Raw genomic sequence first — 24,164 nt, forward strand, 5'->3', positions numbered from 1 at the left:
ACTTTTTCATACTCAAAATGGAACAAACAGATTGCTTTCTCCAAATCAAACAACACAGGGAACAATGTGCTTACTTTTGTGAACTGTCCATAAAGATCCTCTTGTAGTGATTGTAAACTGCCACTGACAGCACCTGTATGTATGTATGAATGTAATTATAAGCAAACATCTTTTCATATCCAGCTAAATATTTAGGAGCAAATACACAAATTCTTTTTTCAAATTATTCCAACTGCATTACTGAGTAAACTAAATAAGCTTCCATCTTTCAAAATGGTAAAGAACCATTTATATCAAAATCACAAGAAAACAAAATTTATTTTAGGCCACCAGAACATTACAGATAGAAGAAGGATAATCTTTTTAGCTCTTTCTTGACCAATAACAAACTTATCAAGTCCTTTACAGATCTCCTTTGGAGTTGGGAAACTGTTACCCAAATTAGACCCTCCCCAATTCCCATCTCCAGAACCTGACCCGAATCCGTCGGTTGTTGGGTTACCCGCACCGGGCAATGGAACAATCTTACCACCATCTCCATGAGGTTTCCAGACCTCAGGCGGCTCTCCAACTAACGCATCCTTCAATGGATTCAATTCCACAAGGTCCATCACTTCATCTACAAATTGTTGTAAACAAACACTATTCAACTTGAGAAACCAGTATAATAATCGACTAAAAAAGGTGCTCAAGATAGAAAAAGGGTATAACGTGCGCCTCCGGGGTTTTTTTCCACTCCGGGGTTTCCCTCCACGGATCAAGATCAGAGGTTTCCCTCCACGGATCAATCAATCGAACGAAAACACTTGATAAATGACGGTTTCTGATCTACGTGCGCCTCCGGGGTTTTTTTCCACTCCACACGGGCATTCACCAAAGCAGAGGTTTGATCGGTTCATTACCGCCTCCGTTACAGATCTAAAAAATCTTGCCCTAATTTTTCCTTTTTTTTTTCAAACAACGGATCAAGATCAGAGGTTTCCCTCCACGGATCAATCAATCGAACGGAAAAACTTGATAAATGACGGTTTCTGATCTACGTTTGCCTCCGGGGTTTCCGTCGAAGCATCGGATGAAGTTCGAAAGGGGAAGTCTTCACTGCATCTTTGGTGGTGTCGATGTGAATAGGTTAGATGGCAGCTGTGTTTAGGAGATTAGGTAAGGTCCTTGTACTGTAATATGTATATGATCCGTGTAGTATAATACGTATAAGATTGGTTATATGCTATTATGGTACATGATAATATACGGTGTACCTCTTAATATATGGTGTACCTCTTAATTTTCAAGAAGTGGGTAATATCCTTAATAATATATATATATATATATATATATATATATATATATATATATATTTGATTCCTATATTAAAAAAAGACTATAAACTCATATAATAGACCAAGTACCAACCAAGAAGAAGCTCGAACTAGTATTTCAATTTACAGCTGACTAACGAGGTGTGAATCTCTATCTGTACAACAAATTCCAATGGCAGATGGAGATGTGAATATCTCCATTGACGACACCGTTCAAGGTCTTCTAGATTCTGTACAAAATCGAACTCCTATCGACCTATTTTCAACATCTATTAACATTGTTCCTAGTGGCCTTCGGGATCTCAACCCTTCTTCTTTCAACCCTAGGGTGGTCTCTATAGGTCCTCTTCACAAAGAAAACGAAAATCTACAGGCATTTGAAGGCCAGAAAGCAACTTATGTGCATGAACTATTGCATCCTCTCGATTCCCCAGTTGAGCAAACACTAAAAGAATGTGTGCTGAAGGTGGCTTTTTCGGTAGACAGAATCAGGGCATCCTATACCCCGAAGATCACCTATACTGACATGGAACTTGCCAAAATGATGGTTATGGATGCTTGTTTCATACTTGGATTCATTGGCGTACTTTCAGAATCCAGCAATGAACCAGAACTAGAATACTTGTTGCGTGGCTCATCTATAGTTTACGACCTCGTGCTTGTTGAAAACCAGCTGATCCCTTTCTTTATTCTTCAAGACATTTTCGACTGCACCATCTTGAAATCCAAACCTACAGCCTCTCTTGCTGATCTTATCCTTCAACTCATACAAGTTTTCAACGTCTTTCAGTCAAACATAACAATCAGCAACGTGTACCCATTTGTACCTCTTGATCATATTCTTGGTTTTCTGGATAGGTGTTACTGGCCATCAGTAGAATACTCTCCTTCACAAGGATTACCAAGTTCAGCAATCCACTCGACTGTAGAACTGGAGAGAGCAGGGATGATCTTTCAATGTAATCAAGATCATGAAAGATGGCAAATGTATATGGAGTTCAAATCTTCTAAGTTTTCATGTTTTTCGTGGTGTTGGGGGAAACCTACTCTCAGAATGCCAGTATTGCGTATTGACAACTTCACTGAGTTGATTTTAAGGAACCTCATTGCTTATGAGCAGTCTTCTGGATTTCGTACTTATGTCACCTCGTATGCTATGGCCATGGATATGCTAGTCGATAATCAAGAAGACATTGCAAAGTTAATAGACTCAAAAGTCGTTGTCAACCATTTAGGTTCAAATGAAAAGGCTGCAAATATGATGAATAGTATTTGCAAAGAACTTCCCTTATTAAGTTTCTATTACATTGATATCTGGCGACAAATGGATACCCACTACAATAGTTACTGGCCCAAAAATATCTCGGCTTTGAAGCGTACATATTTCAGTAGTCCATGGAATATGATTGCTCTACTTGCTGGTATCGCCCTCTTTGCTCTTACCATAGTTCAGACCATATATACTGTCAATGCCACGTAGTGCCAAATTAATTTTTTCTTAAGCTGCTGGAAGAAACCTGCAGTTGATTTGAATTGCTTTGAGATGTGCCTTTCTTATTTGTTAACGCTTGCAACATGTTTATGTCAATCTTCATCTTGATGGGTTCCACAAAACATGGTGATTACTTGTCCTTTAAGATTTATATATTCAAAATTTCTATCATTCAGAAATGTAATGTTTTTGTTAGTTATTACACACTTGCGAATAGTTGTATCACCCACATTTTTATATATATTTATCACAATTGCCCCGTCCTATTACTTCATAACAACTTATAAATTAAAAAATGTTAGGTTGATATGCTTCCATTCGGTGAAATGTACAACGATTTAGTTAAATTGGGGTTTTTGGTAACGATGTTATTTGGGTCGGAACCGGACCGAACCGACCCAACCCCGAATAAACCGAAAACCGAATAAGGCTAATTGGAGGAATCGAAACCCCGAGCGATTAACCTAATACGAGTTTGGTTCGGGTCGGTTATTAAATAACCGAATAACATTCACAATATGATTAACAACCTGATATAACTAAAAATTAAGAACCAAATAAATTGTATTATGATTCCATAACCCGAATAACATTTACAATATGATTATAAACACTGTATTTTTTATTACTTTTATAGGTTATGATTCAATAACAAAATTTTTAACGAAACAAATTTATTGATTAAAAATAATAAAAGTATATATGATGGTTTCAAAGGTGCAAAAAGATGTCAAATTTGTGTAGTAAGCATACACAGTAAACACGAATTATATATTTTGTATGTTTTTGTTTTCATATTAACGGACCAAATATTCGATATACACTGAAAATGATTTCACTTTTCTTTTAATCATTGTAAACAAGAATTAACTATTCTTGAGATATAAGAATGTAAAAATCCAAACACTAAAATCAGGTAAATCGGGCAAATAACAATGATGCTATAACAACCTATGTTGAAATAAAAACTCAGCTTCAATACCCCGTGTTTATGTATGTATCTCATTACATATATAACCAAAAATAACATATAAACTATATAAGTAGTAGTTTAAATTGTGAAACACAAGCTGGAAAAAAACCAGGCAAATCAGGCAAATAACAAAGGCGCTATGAGAGTTCAAAGTTGTCTAAATTTCTGCAAACATACTGAAATTCCGGATCGGGTATTTAGAACCGAATAAGCTTTTATTTGGGTAACCCAGACCGAAAAAAACTCCAAGTGCCAAATAAGCCTAATATAGATACCTGATACCCGAACCGAATTGCTTATCCGGGCCTAATTCGGTTCGGTTCGGTTCGGGTTTGATGTCCAAACGCTCATCCCTAGTTTTGGGTGTGTCTGGTTATAGATGGAAAACTATTTTGAGCTTTTTTGAAAAGTTTTCATAAAAATGAATGAAATTCTCAGTTTCAATAGAAATTTAGAAAACATACTTGGTTAAAACTATTTGTGTTTTCATTTTCTATTTTAAAAAACATCTTTGGGTGGGTGTGGGGTGTCGTGATAGGTGTGGGGTGGATGGTATTGTCCGTTAGGGTGCGGTTGAGAACCAATGGGCGGGGTGGATCCATGGAGGGATGTGGTGGTGTGGAGGTGTGAGTGTGGGCGTACGTAGACGTGGATATAGGGTAGAGGTAGGGATTAGGAGTTTGTGTGTATGTAATGTACGGTTTATATTTTAGGAAAAAATTGGAACTTTTGAAAAGAGGATAGAAATGGAGTTTGTCTCAAACGAAATAATACTTATTCAATTATCTCAAAATAGAATCTAAGATGTATGAAAAACAATAATTATTACTTTCTTGATTAACTTGTAATTTTGAAAATTAAAAAATTATCTTTTCTTAGAAAAGATTTGAATTTTTAGCAAACATGTTTTCATAATTTCCATATTTATATAATTTTTTTTAAACCACAAAACTTTTTCCCACTAATATGTTTCAAAATCATTTAAAAAACACCATATAAGTTTTGCCAGTTCAAAAAATATCATCCAAGTAAATTCCTTGTACAAAAGAAACACCAACGAACTATACAATTTGTTCAAATTTCACCTTATGGTAACAAAAAGAAATGACTCAAAATGGTAACTATGTTTCAAAAATCATTTAAAAACACAATCCAAGTTTGGTATGTTAAAAAAACATTATCCAAATAAGGTTTTTATACAAAAAAAACACCAAAAAACAATATGTTTTGTTCAAATACTACATACTGATAACCGTCTCTTATAGGTTAAAAGATGACTTTGCCTAACAATTATGACATGGCATAATAATTAGTGGCAAAACATTAAGTGAAATATTCTTTCTATATAAATCGATTTAGGGTTTCTTCATGAACGAATGAATTCTTCTCTTCTGATTGCCCTTCTTCCACATATTTCAAAGACCATAACATATTTATTTGATCATACAAACTCTTGTGGATGTGGGCATCCTTCTCGAATTTAGACATCAACTAGGAAGACTAATCCTGTCAAAACTTTAGGTTTGTCCCAACTAAATGGTAAATTTATCCGAAATCTTTATCATGTCTTTCTCCTATATATTTTCTTTGATATGTGATTCATTTTTTGAATACACATATATTTTCTTGGTTACGTGATTCATTTTTTGAATATACATGTGTAACCTTTTGCTATGGGTAGTATAACAATCTTGAGCAATACACTTTCTTGAATATGCATCACTTTCTTTAATGATAAGATAGCATATAACATATATAACACCTAATTTGATTAAAATTCAATGCACAATGAAAATATAAAATGAACAATTAAGCAACACTAAAATGTTAATTTTAAGCTAAACTAGCATTGCAAGAACTTAGTTAAGAGTTTACATTAGGCTGAAGAGGGAAAAAGTGTAAGGGTTACATTTGCAAAAGAAGACTGAAATAAAAACACACAAATTTTTCATGTATTACAAATTTCAATCATCATCTTCATCATCATCATCTTCATCATCATCTTCCTCATCATCAACATCAGCATTTTCCTACTCATTTTAGACAACATATTAATTATTAATTACCCGCAAACTATTAGGTTTAATCTACATGATGATAGTATGTGAGAAAGAAAAAAGTTTGTTAAAATAAACCCTAAAAGTTTATAAACAAAGAATACCTGTCCACTTTCCTCATCTACTTCAGACTTTGACTTGTCAGATTCCTCATCAGCATCATCTTCCTGTTTATTGTTGTATGCATTCATCAGTTTTTCATACTCAGATTTTCTTTTTGCAGCTTTAGCTTCAAATGGAGCTTTTTCCTGAAAAGGAGATTGAATATTATTAAACACAATACACCAATCATATTACAAATTCAGCTTAGGAATACTTACAGATGCACTCATAGATTTCCATTTCTCTCCACCAGCTTTCCCAACCTAGAAATTACATAAAATCAAGATTAAAAGAATTTCAATACCCAAAATTTAACCACAGAGGAGTGAGAGAGCATACAGCTGAAACAGCCTTTATGTTGGGGTTTTCTTTCTTGAATGTCACCCTGAACTCCTCACTGAAATGAAAATACATTAATATGTCCTCAATTAGCAGCAGCTATATTCCAGTTCCATCATCCATGATAAAATGAAAAAGAAACTGTACACATACAGGAAAACAAAGAAGGCACTTGGAGGCCTTTTTGGCTTGTTTGGATCTTTTTCTGCTTTTCCTCCTTTAGCCTTGCCTTTTCCAACAGCCTTTTTCTTCCCTACCTTTCTGAAAAAGTGAAGATTTCATGTTCATAAATCATAATATAAGCTCAATTTTGAAAGAAGAGTTATAACAACAAATCGGAAAGGATTATTCATTGAGTTGATTGATAGCTCAAAATCACTTTTGTGATGTGCAAAAATACTAACTTGTCATCAACAGGCTTCAATGCGTTTCTTTTTGTTGCACCTTTACCTTTTGCACCCTTCATATCTACAAACCAAACAAAATCGCTTCACATATTAGAATTTTGCTTTGAGAACTGAGATCAAAACAACCTTTCATAATTCATATGCGATGTATCAGCAAAAGGAACACGAACAGTGAAATAGCACCGATTGCAGATTTAACAACCCTAGAAATCAAAAAAACTTCGAATAAAAGAAGAAAGGAAAACGAAATGAATCGCTTACGCAAAACAACTTGGAAAGAAGACCTAATTAAGCTTTTACAACTACTTCAAAAACATAATTGATAAATTAACAAGCAAGAACAGGAATCAAATGAACAGAAAAGGCAAAAAACCACTTTACCAAAATTGAACTGATTGATTCGAAAATTAAGCAGCCATTTCAACAATCTGAAGCAGAATACACCTATAAAATTACAAGAACTGGAAATTTGATCAGTAAAAACGCATACCTTGAGAGAAAGATGAGGAGGATCTGTGATCGTTGAAGTGAAAACGAGCCAAAAACAGTACGATTCTGGAGGAACGAAAGAGAGTGTTAAGGATGAGTGATTGTGACCGACAAAGGAGCGTTGTTTTACTGGCTACTGCCGGTAGGACAAGAGAAGTATATTTGAACAATAAGGGTTGAATGTGTCATTAACTCAATTTGAAGGGGGTGAAATTGAAATTAAGGGTCACATTGGACCGTTGGTCATTTGCAAGGAGTTATCCGGTGTGTGCCACGACAAAAGAATATTTTGCATGTTGTTTAATCTCCTGGCACGTGGCAATGTAATCAATATGTTTGTGTTCCACTCTTGAATCCGGTGTCCTTTAACGTCGTCGTCTCACGTGTTTCCGTGTACCGGATGACTCATCACCCTGTTCAATCTTGTCTAAGATTCAAATTGGAGCATTTCATAAATTTTGTCCTTCAACTATTTTTTATTTACATATTTAGGCTATGCAACAAGCTATTTTATTTTTTAGTTTTTTTTTTTAATTTATAAACTATTTGTTTAAAGCTATTTAAAGTTCAAACTAATGTTTCAACAATTTTTCTTAAATTCTTTCGAATATAGTTTTTATTAGTTATAAAAAATAAAGTTTAAAAATTATATACATATTAATATGTGCATTTAAAAATAGTGAACTTCTGACCAAAACATTTTGTGGAACTTACCAATTTTGTTCATTGGATTGCTACTACCTCTGTCACCTAACTATATTTCTAAACTGCTACGGCCATAGATGAGTCATAACTCATCGTCTCCCTCACCGGATTACTTCAAATACATGTGAATACACAGATGGTGGATTTTATTCTCTCAAAACCATTTCCGCCTCACACTTCCCACCATTACCACTCTCAACCGCCACCGCTACCGTATTTATGTGTCTTCCTTGGCAATTGTGGTTGCTTATGCTTTGTGGAGGTTCGTTTTTGCTTTTGCAATTGTTTTTGCTTTAATCACTCATGGTTTTCCTTCGGTTTCACATCATAGTCGACAATCGAGTATCTCATACGGTTTGTATTGAAGTGCACACAAGAGCTTTGTTTGATAAGCCATTTATCTAAATGAATTTAGGTTGGTGATGTAACATCCGCGAATTCAGGCTAGGCATTTAAAATATAATCTTAGCTAAATATGTAGTAGTAGTAGTAGTAGTAATTCATATCTCGTGGATATAAGGAGCGCTTGAATCCGACTTCATATGAAGAACATATACCTCTTCGAAGTTTCGCGATCAAACCGACAGAGCCATGAGTGTCGTAAATAGTGAATCAAAGATATGTTGCTTATTAGCCTAAGTAATCTAAACGAAATTCGTAGTAATCGTAAAAGCGAGAGCTGGCATATAAAGAATGCTTAAATCTAACTTCGTGTGAGGAAGTTATGATTTTTTAAAGTTTTAGCGCAGTAGTGCGAACACTGAAACCGAAATTATATTTGGTCGATTGTTAGTCAAAACAATCTAAACGAGAGTTGAAGATCTTATGAATAAGAATATGTCGATATAAAGACAGTCAAGAACGGATGTCGTATGAAAGAGTTATGAATTTTATATGGAGTTTAACAATCTAATCCCTCTAAAAATATAACTTTAAAAATAAAGTGAGAATTAGTCGACGAGTCTAAATGAAAGTTGTAGTACTCGTCGATAGCTACGTGTGGATATAAATAACATCGAAAACAAAGCTCCTATGAAACATATACGACTTTTTGAAGTTTTTCGAGAAGCGCTACTTGCAGGTAGGTTGCGCGGCGCACACCTTCTAGAAGCAGGGAATGTGGACCAGGCAGAATGTGAAACGTGGCAGCAGAAGAGACGGCCATGTCACCAGACATGGCGTGCCACCCTGAATTGCTATATATAGGCCAAAAATCTCACTCTTTCCTCGCAACTTTCTTATACATCTTCCATTCTCACTCAAATTTCCCCACACTCTTGAGGCCCAAGTTTAGGAGTTTTTAGGAGCTAGTAGCGAGGCTCTAGAGCACCAGATAGCCCGGTGAAATAGAGTTTTTTGTTTCGGAGTTCTGCCAACGAAATTTTCCAGTTTTCAATAAAATTTCTGTAAGTTAAGCTGCACTTATTATGCTTCAAGTGTAACTTATATTTATATTCATAGTCATTATTATGATCTCTAAATAAGATTTATCAGTGATTTCAAGTCACAATACTGATTGATCTACTTACAGGAATGATTTCTATGCTAGATTTAGTAAGGTGTTTAAAGTGAGATCTTCAAACAATATACTCTGTATACCAAACCGGCCCTACCTCCGATATGATCTTACATGGTTGTTCCTTACATGATAGATATTGATGTAGACATTGGTTTTATTTAGGAATCTAGACTATCGTTGTTATAGTTGCAAGAAAAATAAGACTAAGACTTAGTTATATCTATACCAAGGTCTATTAAAGGGAAAATCTAAAGTGATAGGCGAAGAGCTTCCCAAATCACCAATCATCCACCTAAGTCAGGTGAGTGCATAGTTACTTTCATGAACATGATTTTAATACAAGTATTAATTAAAGTATTAAATATTTGTCGAAAGTTTAAATGTGGATTATATGCCTATTACCTAGAAAATATATATATATATATATATATATATATATATATATATATATATATATATATATGGTGTGCAAACTAGATATGGTTCTATGTGTGATAAGATGTATATAATAATAAGAATTGTTATTTCTGAGAATATAAATGTAAATTAATACCTAATATTGTGTTAAATAAATACACTAAATTAGGACAATGTTGCCTAAAACAGATTATTATTGGAAGTAGATTATAATCATTGTAGTCTTGGTTAGTGATGAGATAAGACTTACATAGACATGAACTTTGGCATGATTATGGGTATTACAACCTTGTTTAGTTACTTAGTTCCATTAAGTTTGAATACTTGGTAGTGTCTTATTAATGGTATGTGTGTAATGGGAACGGAGAGTAGAACTCTATTCGATGAGATTGATGATCGGTGGGGCACGTCTTACATACACGAGTATTACATTTGAGTTTCTCCTAGTAAAATTGTACTCGCTGACAATGATGATGGTGATGATCGGTGGGGTACATTTCACATACTAAAATAATACATTATTGTTCACCACCACTTGTTTCCTAACCTCATCCCAACAAATTGATATCCGACACTTCCTCCAGTAGATAAACTCGAAAGGAGGCATGCCAATACCGGTATGATAGTTATTGTTGTAAGAGAACTCAACCAAAGGAAGGTAGGTATACAGATACCAAATCCTACCAAAATCCAAGATACATGCTCTAAGAATATCCTTAAGGGTCTGGATAGTCCTCTCACTTTGTCCATCAGTATGAGGGTGATAATCAATACTAAAATGAAACCATGTACCCAACTCCTCATGGAATTTCTCCAAAACATGGAAGTAAAACGGACATCTTAATCAGAAACCATAGAAATCATCAACTTCTCAGCGGAAGAGCTCTCCTGAATCAGAAGGTAGTGAGCACTCTTGGTCAATATGTCGAGGATTAAACAAATCGCATCAACCCCGCGTGTCGTCATTGGTAGTTTGGTGATGAAGCCCATGGTAATCTGCTCTTATTTCTACATGGGGATATCTAATGGTTGCATCGTGTTGTGACGTCACTAATGTTCGGCCTTGATTTTCCGGCAAGTCAAGCACCTCTCCACATACCAAGTAAAATCCCTCTTCATGCAGGGCCACCAATAGTCGAGTCTCAAATATCTATACATCTTCGTCTCACCAGGATGAATCGAAAACTTCGATTTGTGAGCCTCCTCCATCAAAGTATGTCGGTGCCCACTAGAATATGGAACCTAAACCTGGTCATGAAGATTCAACAATCCCCGACTATCATATTCAAATGAAGAAATATGTCCCATATTGCTCTCACTCTTTCGATGCTCTTCCTTCATTTCCTCAACATGTGCCTCTCTGATCTACTCCAATAATGGAGTAACAATTGCCATTTGTAAATATAAATCTCTGATAACTTTCATTTAGTTTCGAATCCCCCTTTTCCTATGGTTAATTTTGAGACAATGGATTAATTATGTTGGTTACCAGATTAGAGATTACTAGTTATCTTGGTCCGATTACCTAGCATATATCAATTTATGAACTTTAACTACGATGATCATGCAAATTAAGAACACCAAATTGATTTTATGATATATTTTGACTATGAATGATTATATCTAAGAATTATCTATCTATGATTAAGACAAAAAATCAAGCATATATTAGGATGTAATAATGTTCTCTAGCACAATTAAAGCAACTAACTTTACCATCTATTCTAGGATTTGTTCAATCACTAGCTCTAGAAATTTAATGATAAAACAACTAGGTAACAAGTTCATGCAATCAAATTGGTCTTCTAACTACACAAAACTTAAAGGCAAGGCAATAAATATTGAGACTTTAACAGGATAATAATATATCAAATACAAGTTAAAACCAACATCATTAATCCATAAAAATATAAATTAACACATAGTATTACGGCTCATCACATCTAAACAAAAGTAAAGAGTTATTAGCCCATAATTAAAGTGAAAGGTCATAGTATATGGTTTGGGCTAGGCATTACATGTATAGATGAGTTAGGGCATTTGAGATTGTTAATTTGGAGTCTTTTGTGTGTGTTTGTCGTTTTCGGTCTAGGCATTGTTCTCGGTTGAGAGTGACCGAAAACAGGCTTTCGGTCAGCCTGACCGAAATCTGTTTTCGGTCCAGTTAGTATATATAGGCTTGTCAGGCGTCATTTGTTAGTTGTTGATCTACAGTTGTTCATTGCTGTTTTCGGTCCCCCTTGAGTTGTATCCGACAATTTCGTGTGTGAATTGTATGCAAGCTCAAGTTTCATTCCACTTCTACTCAATTTCTTCTTTGTTTTCTTATGCTTGATTGATCATTGGTATAGATCCTACAATTCAAGGACCTTACAATTGGTATCAGAGCCTCACCGGTGTCAATTAAGTTTGTTCATCAGTTCTCGGTTTTCACAGTCTTTGTTCTTCATGTTCTTGGTATCTTGAAGTGTATTGTTTGCTCGAGTTTTGAAGACCAGATCAGAATCTGCATCGTTTGGAGTTGAAATCAACTTGGAATTCAGCATTTCGGTTGAATTCTCAGTGTTTTCGGTTGGATCTTCATCAACCGAAAACTCATCTTCATCGCATTTTTGTCAAGATCAGTGTATTTGGAAGCTGTGTTTGGAAGTTTCATTATGTGGAAATCAGAATCAGATCAGAAAACTAAGTTTCCCATTGAAAATTGTTAGTTTTCGGTTCAATCTTCAGAAACTGAAAACTATTATTCAAGTTCTTCTTAAACCGAAAACTGTTATTCATCAGGAAAACTTCAAGTTCTTCAACCGAAAATCATCCTCTTTGCTTGAATCTTCAAAAACCGAAAACCCCATTGACATTCTAAAACCGAAAACCACTTGAATCTTCAGAAACCGAAATCTCCTTAGTCTTCAGAAACCGAAAACCTCCCTTAACATTCAAAAACCGAAAATCCACTTAAGTTTCAGAAACCGAAAACCCCTTTTATCTTATTTCTCCTTTCAACCGAATTCCTCGTTTTCGGTCAACACCACTCTACCGAAAACCTTCATTCCTTGATCATTTTGTTTATTTTTCAAGTTAATTTTTATTAAAATTTAAAAAAAAAAAAAAAAACCAAAAACAACAAAAATCAAAAACAAAAATGGAATCTCAAAGCATGTCAGCTCACCATGAATTAGATGCGATTATGGGAACCACTTCTCGAATTCCCCGACTGTTATCCGCGGAAGGATTTCCAGAATGGAAATATCGGATCGAAAAGTACATCAAAATGAAAGATTTCAAGATATGGTGAAGCATTCTAAGAGGTCCAATCCGCATCACAACCACATTGGAAGATGGAACCATAACTGACAAGCAGGTTGAAAATTACACGGATGATGATTTTGAGAGAGTCGAGGAGCAGGAAAAGGCTCTTGCCACACTTACCATGGCATTATCTCCGGAAATTGCTCAAGGTTTCCGTGAGTATACATCAACAAAGGCCTTATGGGAAGCACTGATTGAAGTCTATGAAGGCAATGAAGACATGAAACAGAGTCGCCAAGACATGCTGCGACAGAAATTCAATATGTTTACCCATGTCTTGGGAGAAACACTTGAAAATCAGTTGCAGAGGTTTATCACACTTACCACATAAATGAGCTCTGCCGGTGTTATGGTGACAAGATCAGAGATAAACAAGAAGCTGCTGAACTCTCTACCAAAATCTTGGGACATGAATGTCTCAGTGATCAAAAAGACCAAAGATTTGAACAGGTTGAGTTTAGCTGAAACAATGGCGATCATCAAGGCTTGCGATCTCGATGATAAGCAAAGGGAGATTAATCATGTTAATTCATACTCCACAACAAATCTTGGGATCCAAACCACCAACAACACTGCTTTCTCAAGCTTTTCTACCCCTCAAGCTCCTCCAGTTTCTCATGTTCCACAAGTTCAACCCTATGTGACTCATCAGCCTACCTCATACGTGATCCCTCAAATGCAACACATTCAAGTTCCTCTACCTCAAACTTTAGCTCAACAAGTTGGTTCTAGTGTTGGTTCATCCACAGCTGCACCCATTCAATCTCATGGAATCAGTTCTCAAGTTTCATCTTTAAAAGAGAAGGAAGAAAATCTGGCCCTCGCCACTGGTTTGGTAAACTGCTACAACGCTTTTGTGGCCGGAGAGCTTTCTCCACAACTGTCTTTTGTTGACCTAGACCAGATCCATCCAGAGGATGTGGAGGAGATGGACATCACCTGGCAAATGGCCATGGCTGTTTTTAGGGTAAAGCAGTTCTCCAAGAAAACTGGAAAGAATAACTGGAGTGTGAACTCTGACAAGAAAGTAGGGTTCAACAAAGGAAAGCTGAGGTGTTATAATTGCCATGAACCTGGACACTTTGCTCGAGAATGTCCAAAACCAGACCGAAGAGAGAATTCTGAGCGAGCTATGGTGCCAGTGAACAACAACAAGGGGTCCTCTGCAAACAATCAGCCTGCAAACTTGGCTATGGTGGCTCAATCCTGTGGTTGGGAAGACCAGATTCAGGCTCTGAATATTTCTGGACCTGAAAATGCACATCTTGCCCAGATCAAGGATGGTGTGGAAGAAGAAACAGAGAAGGATCCTGAAGAGGAAATGATGAATCTTCAATTTGCATTCATGGTGCAAACCACTCCAGAGCTTGCCAAACCCGAGGTCAGTGAAATTGGTTGCTCTCAATCTTGTATGAAAACTGTTAAATTCTTACGTGACCAAATTGAACTAATCAAGAGAGAGAATGAGGACCTTAAGTACGAAGGCTATACACTTAGGAAAAATCAAAAGCCTTTGAAAACTCCATTAGAAAACAAAACAAAGGATTTTAAGAAATTGCAAGAGGATTACAGCAACAAGTGTGAGAATTATGATCATCTCAAAAGAAAACTTGCTGCTGTAACCGCTGAACTTGACGCATTGAAAAACCGATTTGAAAATGCTGAATTTAATTTTAAAAAATTCAACGGGTCAAGTGAAGTAGTTGCAAAAATGATCGCGGAACAAATGCAGTGGAAGGACATTACTTGTGGTAACCAGATAAAAGTAGGATTAGGATTTGAGAGTGTCCCTCCTCCCTTCAATCATAATTACACTGCTATTCCTCTATCTCAAGAAGAAATTGACAGAGAACCTTTCATGGTTTATGGGAAATCAGCTTCTGAACAAGCAACACGGTCTAATGATAAAATTTTGGATACTAACATTTCTACCTCAAGTGCAGATATGTCAGTAGTTCAGGGGGAGCAAGAAGCTGAAAAGTCTGAGTCGAATAATTCTGTGTCTAAATTTGGTGTTGAATTTTGTGATGAATCTGTGTTAAAATCAAACACTAATGTTTTTGTTTCTGGTGGTGTGTTGTTTCAGACTGATAATTTTGAAAATAATTGTAACACCCATACAATTCAAGCCAAATTTAAACTTTTTAATACATTTTAAAACCATTAAGTTATTACAGTTTGTTTTCAAAATGGTTCAGACATCAGAGTATGCCCAGAATCAATCATGAAAATATGAGGAGGTGCACGATCACGCCTTTGCCTTCCCGCAATCATCAGAAGTGCCTGAAACAAAATCAACAACTGTAAGCCCGAAGCTTAGTGAGTTTCCCGAAAATACCAACGCCATACAAACATAACTATATCATATAACCAATACAGAACAGCATGCATAATGAGTCATCAGCCTGACTGGACCGCCTCACAGGCCTTCAGTCTATCTGTACTGCTCTTCGAGCCTTCGGCACGTCTGGACCGCCACGCAGGGCCTACAGCCTATCCGGACCACTCGCCGGGTATGTTGGCCTACAGCACAAAGCAGGACCGCCTCAACCCAACCCCCAATCAAACAAACATGTGCACATAAATATCATACGCTAGCTCATTTCATATAACAGTCAAACCGATCTAACAGATAACCAATCATAGCAACATCCCAATAACCGGGATACAGACCTAACCGGTCACTAACATAACATCATCCTATAACCAGGACAATCATGTGCACATAGACATCATATAACACTAGCATGTATATATATAACAGTCAAACCGATCTAACAAATCACAAAGCATAGCAACAATCCTATAACCAGGATATCGACCTAACAGGTCACTAACATAGCATCATCCTATATACCAGGATACTGACCCAACCGGGTCACTAAAGCATAGCATATCACCATCCTAACTACCACGATATAAATCAGTAAGCATAACATGCAATAATCCAAATACAATCCATAAAGGGCCGGCCTTGGTGCCTTAGACCCTGTTGATATAGTGAGGAGAACTCACCTGACACTGCTGAAGTCCCGCCGATAAAACTCCAGCTGCTGGTTGACAGATTCCCGAACTGTCAACATCAAACAACACCCAATTAATAATTGGGTTCCAAGCCCAAAGTCCAACTCCCACACTGAAGGCTCAATAGTCAAGTAATGAGCCAAAGCCCAACATATGGCCCAATTTTCCAAATTGGGCCCACACCCTCATTTGGGCCTTACCCTAAGCCCATCAACATATTCTAGTCCTTATGATTATTCTTGGATGGCCCATTAATAATCCCATTACCAAAGCCCAATAGAAGGGCCCAAAAGAAATTAGGGTTTCATATAAGGTGACAATTAGGGTTAAGTGTTTCTCACTTAACCCATTAAGGACTTAATCCATTAAGTCCATTATTGCCTTAAGTTAATTTGCCAATGTTTATAATTTAATATTTTAAGTTTAATAAATGATTCTCGTATGTGTCCCGATCAATCCCCAAAATTAGGGTTTTATGCCATTAGGGTTTTCCAAACCCTAATTAGGGTTTCCTACCCAAGACTAGCCCATTAGTCACATGGTTGGGATTTTAGGTCCATTAAGGCTTCATTGGGCCCATTAAGGTTTTCTTTGGGTCCATTAGGGTTTAGTACTCCCTTTGTCCAAACATCCAAACGAGTGACAAACCAAACAAGGCACACCGCCACCCGACACGGCGGCCGGTGGCGGCAGGAGGCGGCAGCCACCACCTCACGGTGGTGGTTATGGATTTTCTATTATTATTCCGGGGACCATTACAATTTACAACCCAAACCAAATAACACCCACATTCTAATATAAACACACACATTAATAAAACACACACACATCCGCACTGTGGCGGCAGGCGGTGGTCGGAGGTGCTAGCCACCACCTCGCGGTGGTGGTGGTGGCTCACTTTTGTTTCCCGTTTACACAAACCACACACACACTCTCTTAATGGAATACAAGAGCCCTATACACACACCTAAGTACATACAAAGCACGCACACAGCCACCTTCCACGGTGGCTGGTGGTGACGGAGCATAGCAACAGGCGGCGACGGCATCGATGGTTTGCAATGACAGCCACCACCTCACGGTGGTGGCGAGCTTTCTTGAGTCCCCGACAACAATCACACGTCCACACATCCTAATCGCCGGAAGCTTGCCACTGAATGCACACCGATCTCAACGACTCGCGTGGTGGCACCCGGCAGCCGGGAAAGAACCCAGCCGCAACAGTCGCCCGTGATGGCTACATTGGCGACTGAGCAGCATCAGGAAAATGAAGAAGAGAATGAGAAGTAGACGCGGAGGAAGGAAAACGCAACCGCAACAGCGGTACCGGCCTTCATGCCCGACGTTGGAGTCACAAGGAGTCGCCGGAGATCAATTAAACGGAGGTGGTGACATCAAACTCAATAAAACAGTCGTATGGCGGCAGTGGCAGCAATGAGACCCGACCCAACAACTTCGGTGGGTCCTCCGTGATACAACAACGGTCTCGGTGGTTCCTCCCGGCGACACTCGACGTCCGACGATGCTACAGATGGTGGCGGCTGGAGAAGGGACATGGAGATGGCGGCTGGACATAATGCTTTAGGGTTAGGGTTCGAATGGTGGTAGCGCGTTTATGTACCCCTGACCCTCTTAGCCTTTTTCCCATAACAACAAGAATGGTCCCTCCTCCTCTATTTCTTTCAAAACAAATCATTAATTTACCCTTTCAACCCTTGCTCCCATAATTCTTTTTCATAATAAGTCCTATAGTTAGAAAACAACCCCTCCTCCATAAATTATTCTCAAATGGAGTCCATATGTTACAAAACACCCCCTGACTTCTAAAATCATTTGCAAAATAAATCCCGAAATTACACTTTAACCCTTGGAATTTAAAATTATATCATTTGGCTCCCCGAAACCAACACCCCACTAATTATTATTCGATTTTGGGCTATAATAATATAATAAAATAATAAAATTACTTCTCGGGATTCTGGTTTATTATTTTAATTATTCTTCTTAAAACGGGATGTTACAATAATGGTGTTGTTTCTGATAAAGTTGCTAAATATGATTCGAGTGCTTCTACATCTTTTACGTTTGATACACAATCTAGTACTTGTTCTGGCAAATGTGAAAATGCTAGAAACGATAATAAAAGGCGGAAATCTGACAAAAGCAGTACCAAGTCCAATGATAATAAACAAATTTGTTTCAATTGTGGTACTGCTGGTCATATTGCCAGAAACTATCTCAATCGGATGTTTGTGCATTACTTGTCACAAAGAGGAGAGAATGAGTCTAGAGGACGGTCTTTAATTAGAAAGTCCTCAAGAACTCACTCTCGAGATGATGACTGGAAAGCAAATCAAAACAAGAAAATGGCAGTTCTTCCTAAGAACAAACAAGTTTTTAATAAAAATCCAAACAGTTTGCCAAAATCGATCAAAGCTAAGCCAATGTCGATTTCGTCAAAATGCAGGTCTGGGTCTTCAACTTCTTCTAGTAGAAAATCCACCTGCTCAAAGCAAACTGAAAAGAAAATTTTTTCAAAACCTAAATATCAATGGATGCCAAAATTAAAGTCTAATCAGTCATCATCATCCTCTGTATGTGCTGTAAATGAGAACTCAAATTCAGGAAAATCAAAAGATCAATTTGTAAACGTTAAGGGTCAACCCAGGATTGTAATGATCTGGGTCCTCAAATCTAAATGATTCCGCTCATCGTGTAGGGACAGTTGCGGACGAATGTCGTCAGACCCTGGTATGTCGACAACGGCTGCTCCCGGCACATGACTAGAGATATCTCCCAGCTGCGCGACATTCAGACATTTAATGGGGGATATGTCTCCTTTGCGGGCGAAGAAGGCGGAAAGATCACGCAAAAGGGATCGGTGACCAATGGAGTGCTCAGTTTTGAAAATGTCAACTATGCTCCTGAGCTGAAGCACAGTCTGCTGGGTGTTTCTCAAATCTGTGACAAGGGTTACTCAACACACTTCACCGATAAAGAATGTCTAATATTAAAGTCGGGCATTGTCATTCCGGAGGAGTGGATTCTCGTCAAATCTAACCGGGATGGGAATGCCTACATTATTGACATGAACAGCAATGTACCCGATGAAGTCACTTGTCTCTTTTCCAAGGTCTCAAAACAAAACGCAATGCTGTGGCATCGTCGACTCGGCCATGCAAATACAAAGAATCTGAACCGTCTTGCCAAGAACGAAATGGTCCGCGGTCTACCTGTCAGAGATTTTATTACTTTTGAAAAATGTGTTTCCTGTGCTCAAGGCAAACATCATCGGAAACCACATCTTCCAAAGCAGGTCAACTCCATCAGTCAGGTGCTCCAATTGTTGCATATGGATTTGTTTGGTCTGGTCAACGTCCTCAGCATCAACCGAAATTCGTATTGTCTCGTTGTGATAGATGATTTCTCTCGTTTCACGTGGGTCTTCTTTCTGTCCAACAAAGCTGGGATCGCTGACCTCATCAAGAAGTTCATTGAAATGATCGAGAACCAAACCAACAACCGAGTGAAAGCGCTTCGTACAGACAATGGAACAGAATTTAAGAATGTTGTTCTTGATCATTTCTGCGCTGAGAAGGGTATTGTGCGTCAATTCAGTTCTGTTCGGACACCACAACAAAATGGTGTTGCTGAGCGGAGGAATCGGACATTACAAGATGCCGCAAGGACGATGCTGCGTGATTCTAAACTTCCAGTTTTCTTTTGGGCAGAGGCGATTAACACGGCTTGCTACGTTCAAAATCGTGTCCTGATCAACAAAGCCCAGATGAAAACCCCGTACGAGATTCTATATGGACACAAGCCATCTGTCAGCCATTTCCGAGTATTTGGTTGCCCTTGCACCCTTCTCCACTTGGAATCCAACCCAAAGTTCAATGCAAAAGCTGATTATTGCTACTTTGTCGGATACGCTGCTCGTACTGCTTACAGGGTATACAACAAGAAGACGAAGCAAATCGTGGAGTCTTTCGATGTTTGCTGGCTTGAAGAGAATGAGACGGACGCTAGGGTGGGTCCTGATTGGCTATTTAATTACACATCACTAGTCAAATCTTTTAGTGTGTCGACTGATAACCAAGCTGGGTCTACCTCTGGCTCAAAGAATATCATTGAAGACGAAGATGAAGAGGTTGTCTACAGACCACCATTGGTTTCTGCTGCTGATCCTCCGGTGGAGTCTACTGTTCCAATCGCTTTTCTTGAGTCATCAACGCAACAACCTACTCCAGATGCTGATGCTACTCCTCTTACTCCGGTCGAAAGAGAGTTCATGAACCAAGATACTTCCACTGTCACTCAAAATTTGATGGAATTTCTCTTTCCCGAACGAATCACTGATGAGTTTGTAGCAAATCCACCAAACGAAGCTGGTACATCTACCGTGGATTCTTCAGCATATGATGGAGCTATTAATATCCATAATCTTCCCGTTTCAATCAATGACATCAGTCACGCAATCCCCTCTCGCATACAGCGCGATCATCCGATAGAAAACGTCATTGGCCAGTTGGGTGACGGAGTTCGAACTAGAAGCCAGAGTGGAGACGTCAACACATGTCTCTATTCTTGCTTTATCTCTCAAATAGAGCCCAAGAACGTAGAAATGGCTTTGAATGAGCCCAGCTGGGTGGATGCCATGCATGACGAGCTCAATCAATTTGAAAAGCTCGGGGTTTGGAAGTTGGTGGAGCTGCCTAAAGGCAAGAAATCGCTCGACACTAGATGGGTGTTTCGGAACAAGCAAGATGATTTGGGTATAATTGTACGTAATAAGGCGAGATTGGTGGTCCGTGGGTTCAGACAAATAGAGGGTCTTGATTATACAGAGGTCTATGCTCCGGTGGCATGCTTGGAGGCTATTCGTATCTTCCTCGCCTATGCTTCCTACATGAACTTCACCGTATATCAAATGGACGTCAAGACGGCTTTCTTGTACGACAAGGTGAAGGAGGAGATTTATGTTGACCAACCTCCTGGGTTTGTTAACTCAAAACTTCCCAACCATGTCTACAAGTTAGACAAGGCTTTGTATTGGCTGCATCAAGCTCCTAGAGCCTGGTATGCTACCCTAACACAACACTTGCTCGATCATGGCTATTCCCGCGACACTATCAATCAGACCCTATTCATCAAGCATGTCGGTGCAGACCAGATTCTTGTCCAAATATACGTGGACGATATCATTTTCGGGTCGACGTGTCTACAACTATGCAAGGAGTTCGAGGACGTTATGAAAAAGCGGTTCGAGATGAGTTCTTTGGGGGAGATGACCACGTTTTTGGGGCTTCAGGTCAAACAATGTTCAGCCGGAATCCTGATTCATCAAGCCAAATATGTGGATGATATGCTCGAGAAGTTCGGGTTCAGAGACGCCAAACCTGCCTTGACACCCATGGCGGAGAGACCACTGCTGACTCCTAATCTTGAAGGTGAATCCGTAGATCAAACGTACTACAGATCGATGATCGGATCGCTGATGTATCTGACTACAAGTCGCCCAGACATTAGGTTTGCGGTCTGTCAATGCGTGCGCTACCAGGCTAATCCTAAACTGTCTCATCTTATTGCTGTTAAAAGGATTTTTCGGTACCTCAAAGGCAGCCCAAAACTAGGTCTTTGGTATCCGAAAAATTCTGAATTTGATCTGTATGCTTTTGCTGACAACAATTATGGAGGCTGCGAGCTTGACAGGAAATCGACTTCAGGCGGATGTCAATTTCTCGGAGATAGGCTGGTGTCCTGGCACTGCAAGAAGCAGAATACTGTCTCGACCTTAACAGCAGAAGCAGAATACGTAGCTGCGTCTGCCTGTTGTTCTCAAGTCATATGGATCCAACATCAGCTGTTGGACTACGGTTTGAATTTTCAAGAAACCCCTATCTTCTGTGATAATGAGGCTGCGATCCAAATTGCTAAAAATCCGGTCCAGCACTCAAAAACCAAGCACATCGATATCAAAGTTCATTTTATCAGAGATTGTTATGAGCGCTCGCTCATTCGGCTAGAACAGGTTCCCACTGCTAATAATGTGGCGGATCTGTTCACCAAGCCGTTTAACAAAGCTCGATTCGATGTGCTGGTAAAGTTTTTGAAAATGATTAGCTTTGAAGATTAATTTTTGTTTAGGTTAGTTTAAATTTGCGCATTTATATCTCATTCTCACCCATGCACAAATTTAGGGGGAGAAATAAACAAAAACCAAACAAAAATTAAAAAATTAAAAAAATCCAAAAACATTAGAAAATCAAAAAATCCAAAAACATTAGAAAAACAAAAAAAAATTCAAAAATATTACTGAGAAGTGATGTGATGGGAAGTGATATCAGCTTGTGATAACAGGCAATCTGAGTCTGTGTAAAGTACCAAAGCTAAATTGTCCAAACTCTGTGTTCGATGCGCTGGTAGGCACAAAAAATTTAATGGTCTTGACTAGGTGCAGATGAACTTAAGGAATCTAGAGATTTGACAATTTCTGATCTAGATAGTTCTATTTAGCCTGACAATACGACACTCGGATAGGTTGAGCAGAGAGATATACATGAGAATCCACCAGTCACATTAAAGAACCCGTATCTAGAACTGTGGTTTAACTTTTCCTCGATGTACGGATTATGTCCTTAATTCCGGTATTGACGGAGCGACTGGGGAATTCCGATAAAGTAGATCTGTAGGAAATTATTTTCTTTCTCTCCTACTATTAGTCATATGTTGCCTCCTCTGTGTGATCAAAAGATCCGACCTGGACTGCATCATATGCAACTCTATTTCTCTGCATCTTCTATCTATGCAATTCTTCCTATCTGTTAGCCATATGCTGTCTCCTTTGCGTGATTAACAATCCGACCTGGTACACAGCATATGCAACCTTCTACTTCTCAATCCCTCTGAAATTCTAGTCAGTCATGTGTTTCACTCTCTGCGTGATTGAAAGATCCGACCTGAGTGTACAGTATATGCATTCTAAATCTATCTTTTCTATTAATAATTGTCTGCTCACCTAAAGTAAGGAGTATCTCGGAAGTTCTTGATTATTGGGGTATATCAGGAAGCGGGAAACATGTTCTAGTACATCTAAAATTGAACAATTCTAGATTGTCTGTAGATCTCGCTGCTCAATTTAGGTGGACAACAATATCCTTGGTCGTCGTCAGATAAATGGTCCTTAGGAATTTTTATTTAGTAACTTAGGATCAATCTGTCCAGTCACTGATAGCATTCCTAAAAACTTGTCACAATTTTTCGTGCTTAAGTGGACCACAATACAGGTGATCGACCATATCTATTCATGAAAGGAGAGGTACTGATAAATGAAAATGATTGTCTAACAACTTTGATCCCATATCACAAAAGGTTATCATTTTTAAGATAGAGGATTAAATTTAGGTTGAATTAAAATTTTAGTATTTTTATTTTATTTTATTTTCATTTTTAGGTTTGATAAATTTTTTTTAGAAAATGTTTTTTATTTTATTTTATTCTATTTTATTTTAATCCTCCAAGAGCTTTGTTTTTAAAATGGTTTTGGGTATTGGGCCTCATCATTTTCGGGTGCAGCCCACTGGGTTTGAACCGGGTATATAAAGAAATGGGGACACCGATTTCGGTTCCTTTCCTCATTTCTTCTTCTCTGACCGAAAACCCCCAAAGATCCTCTCTAAATCTCGAAAAAAATTTGTGTTATTTCTTCAAATCGACTTGTTTTTCCTACAGGTATGAAGATTCCGACCCTGGATATGCCCTTATTACAGAGAACCGACCACTAAAACATAGCAAAATCGTGAAAAACTGAACTGTCGGAGTTTTCGGTCTTCTAGGCTTTTGGTCCAAGCTTTCGGCCGAAAACCGGCTTTCGGTTAAGCCGAGCGGTTTTCGGTCAAACCGACTTAGACGGCTTTCGGTCGAAGCCGTGTTCGGTCAAATCGGCTCACTTAAGCCATTTTCGGTTCCCTAATTAGCTTTCGGTCAACATGTGTTCGGTCCTAGGGTTTTCGGTC

General features: G+C 38.2%; 2 protein-coding genes and 1 long non-coding RNA gene across 4 annotated transcripts; 1 reads left to right on the forward strand and 2 right to left on the reverse strand.

Annotated features, from left to right (window-relative positions):
* Positions 1 to 274: 274 nt before the first annotated feature.
* LOC145134673 (uncharacterized) lies at positions 275 to 1,280 on the reverse strand. Its single transcript, XR_013719263.1, has 2 exons — positions 712 to 1,280; positions 275 to 619 (listed from the first exon to the last, which is right to left on the reverse strand). It is a non-coding gene; the product is annotated as an uncharacterized LOC145134673 (long non-coding RNA).
* A 161-nt stretch (positions 1,281 to 1,441) lies between these two features.
* LOC145133759 (UPF0481 protein At3g47200-like) lies at positions 1,442 to 2,979 on the forward strand. Its single transcript, XM_079068722.1, has one exon. It carries the CDS (start codon positions 1,489 to 1,491, stop codon positions 2,794 to 2,796), a length of 1,308 nt encoding a protein of 435 aa, XP_078924848.1. The 5' UTR covers positions 1,442 to 1,488; the 3' UTR covers positions 2,797 to 2,979.
* Positions 2,980 to 5,608: 2,629 nt separating this feature from the next.
* On the reverse strand, positions 5,609 to 7,318 carry LOC145134266 (high mobility group B protein 3-like). 2 transcript variants are annotated; one of them, XM_079069140.1, is made up of 8 exons: positions 7,177 to 7,311; positions 7,068 to 7,114; positions 6,684 to 6,747; positions 6,433 to 6,540; positions 6,280 to 6,337; positions 6,159 to 6,203; positions 5,943 to 6,086; positions 5,609 to 5,811 (listed from the first exon to the last, which is right to left on the reverse strand). In XM_079069140.1, the coding sequence occupies exons 3-8, from the start codon at positions 6,743 to 6,745 to the stop codon at positions 5,746 to 5,748; spliced, it is 483 nt and encodes a 160-aa protein (XP_078925266.1). In that variant the 5' UTR covers positions 6,746 to 6,747; positions 7,068 to 7,114; positions 7,177 to 7,311; the 3' UTR covers positions 5,609 to 5,745. The 2 variants fall into 2 exon arrangements, with proteins under 2 accessions (XP_078925266.1, XP_078925265.1); XM_079069139.1 differs by lacking the exon at positions 7,068 to 7,114 and having other exon boundaries at positions 7,177 to 7,318.
* Between the last annotated feature and the right edge of the window lie 16,846 nt (positions 7,319 to 24,164).

This window comes from Lactuca virosa, chromosome 8 (genome assembly GCF_052849685.1).
Source record: "Lactuca virosa cultivar CGN04683 chromosome 8, Lactuca_virosa_CGN04683_v6, whole genome shotgun sequence".
Taxonomy (NCBI): domain Eukaryota; kingdom Viridiplantae; phylum Streptophyta; class Magnoliopsida; order Asterales; family Asteraceae; genus Lactuca; species Lactuca virosa.

Coding starts and splice junctions, on each gene's coding strand:
- LOC145134266 (XM_079069139.1), bottom strand. CDS start 6,745: ATGAAGGGTGCAAAAGGTAAAGGTGCAACAAAAAGAAACGCATTGAAG. Junction 6,204..6,279: donor ACATAAAGGCTGTTTCAGCT/GTATGCTCTCTC, acceptor TGTAATTTCTAG/GTTGGGAAAGCTGGTGGAGA. Junction 5,812..5,942: donor TAGATGAGGAAAGTGGACAG/GTATTCTTTGTT, acceptor TAAAATGAGTAG/GAAAATGCTGATGTTGATGA.
- LOC145133759 (XM_079068722.1), top strand. CDS start 1,489: ATGGCAGATGGAGATGTGAATATCTCCATTGACGACACCGTTCAAGGT.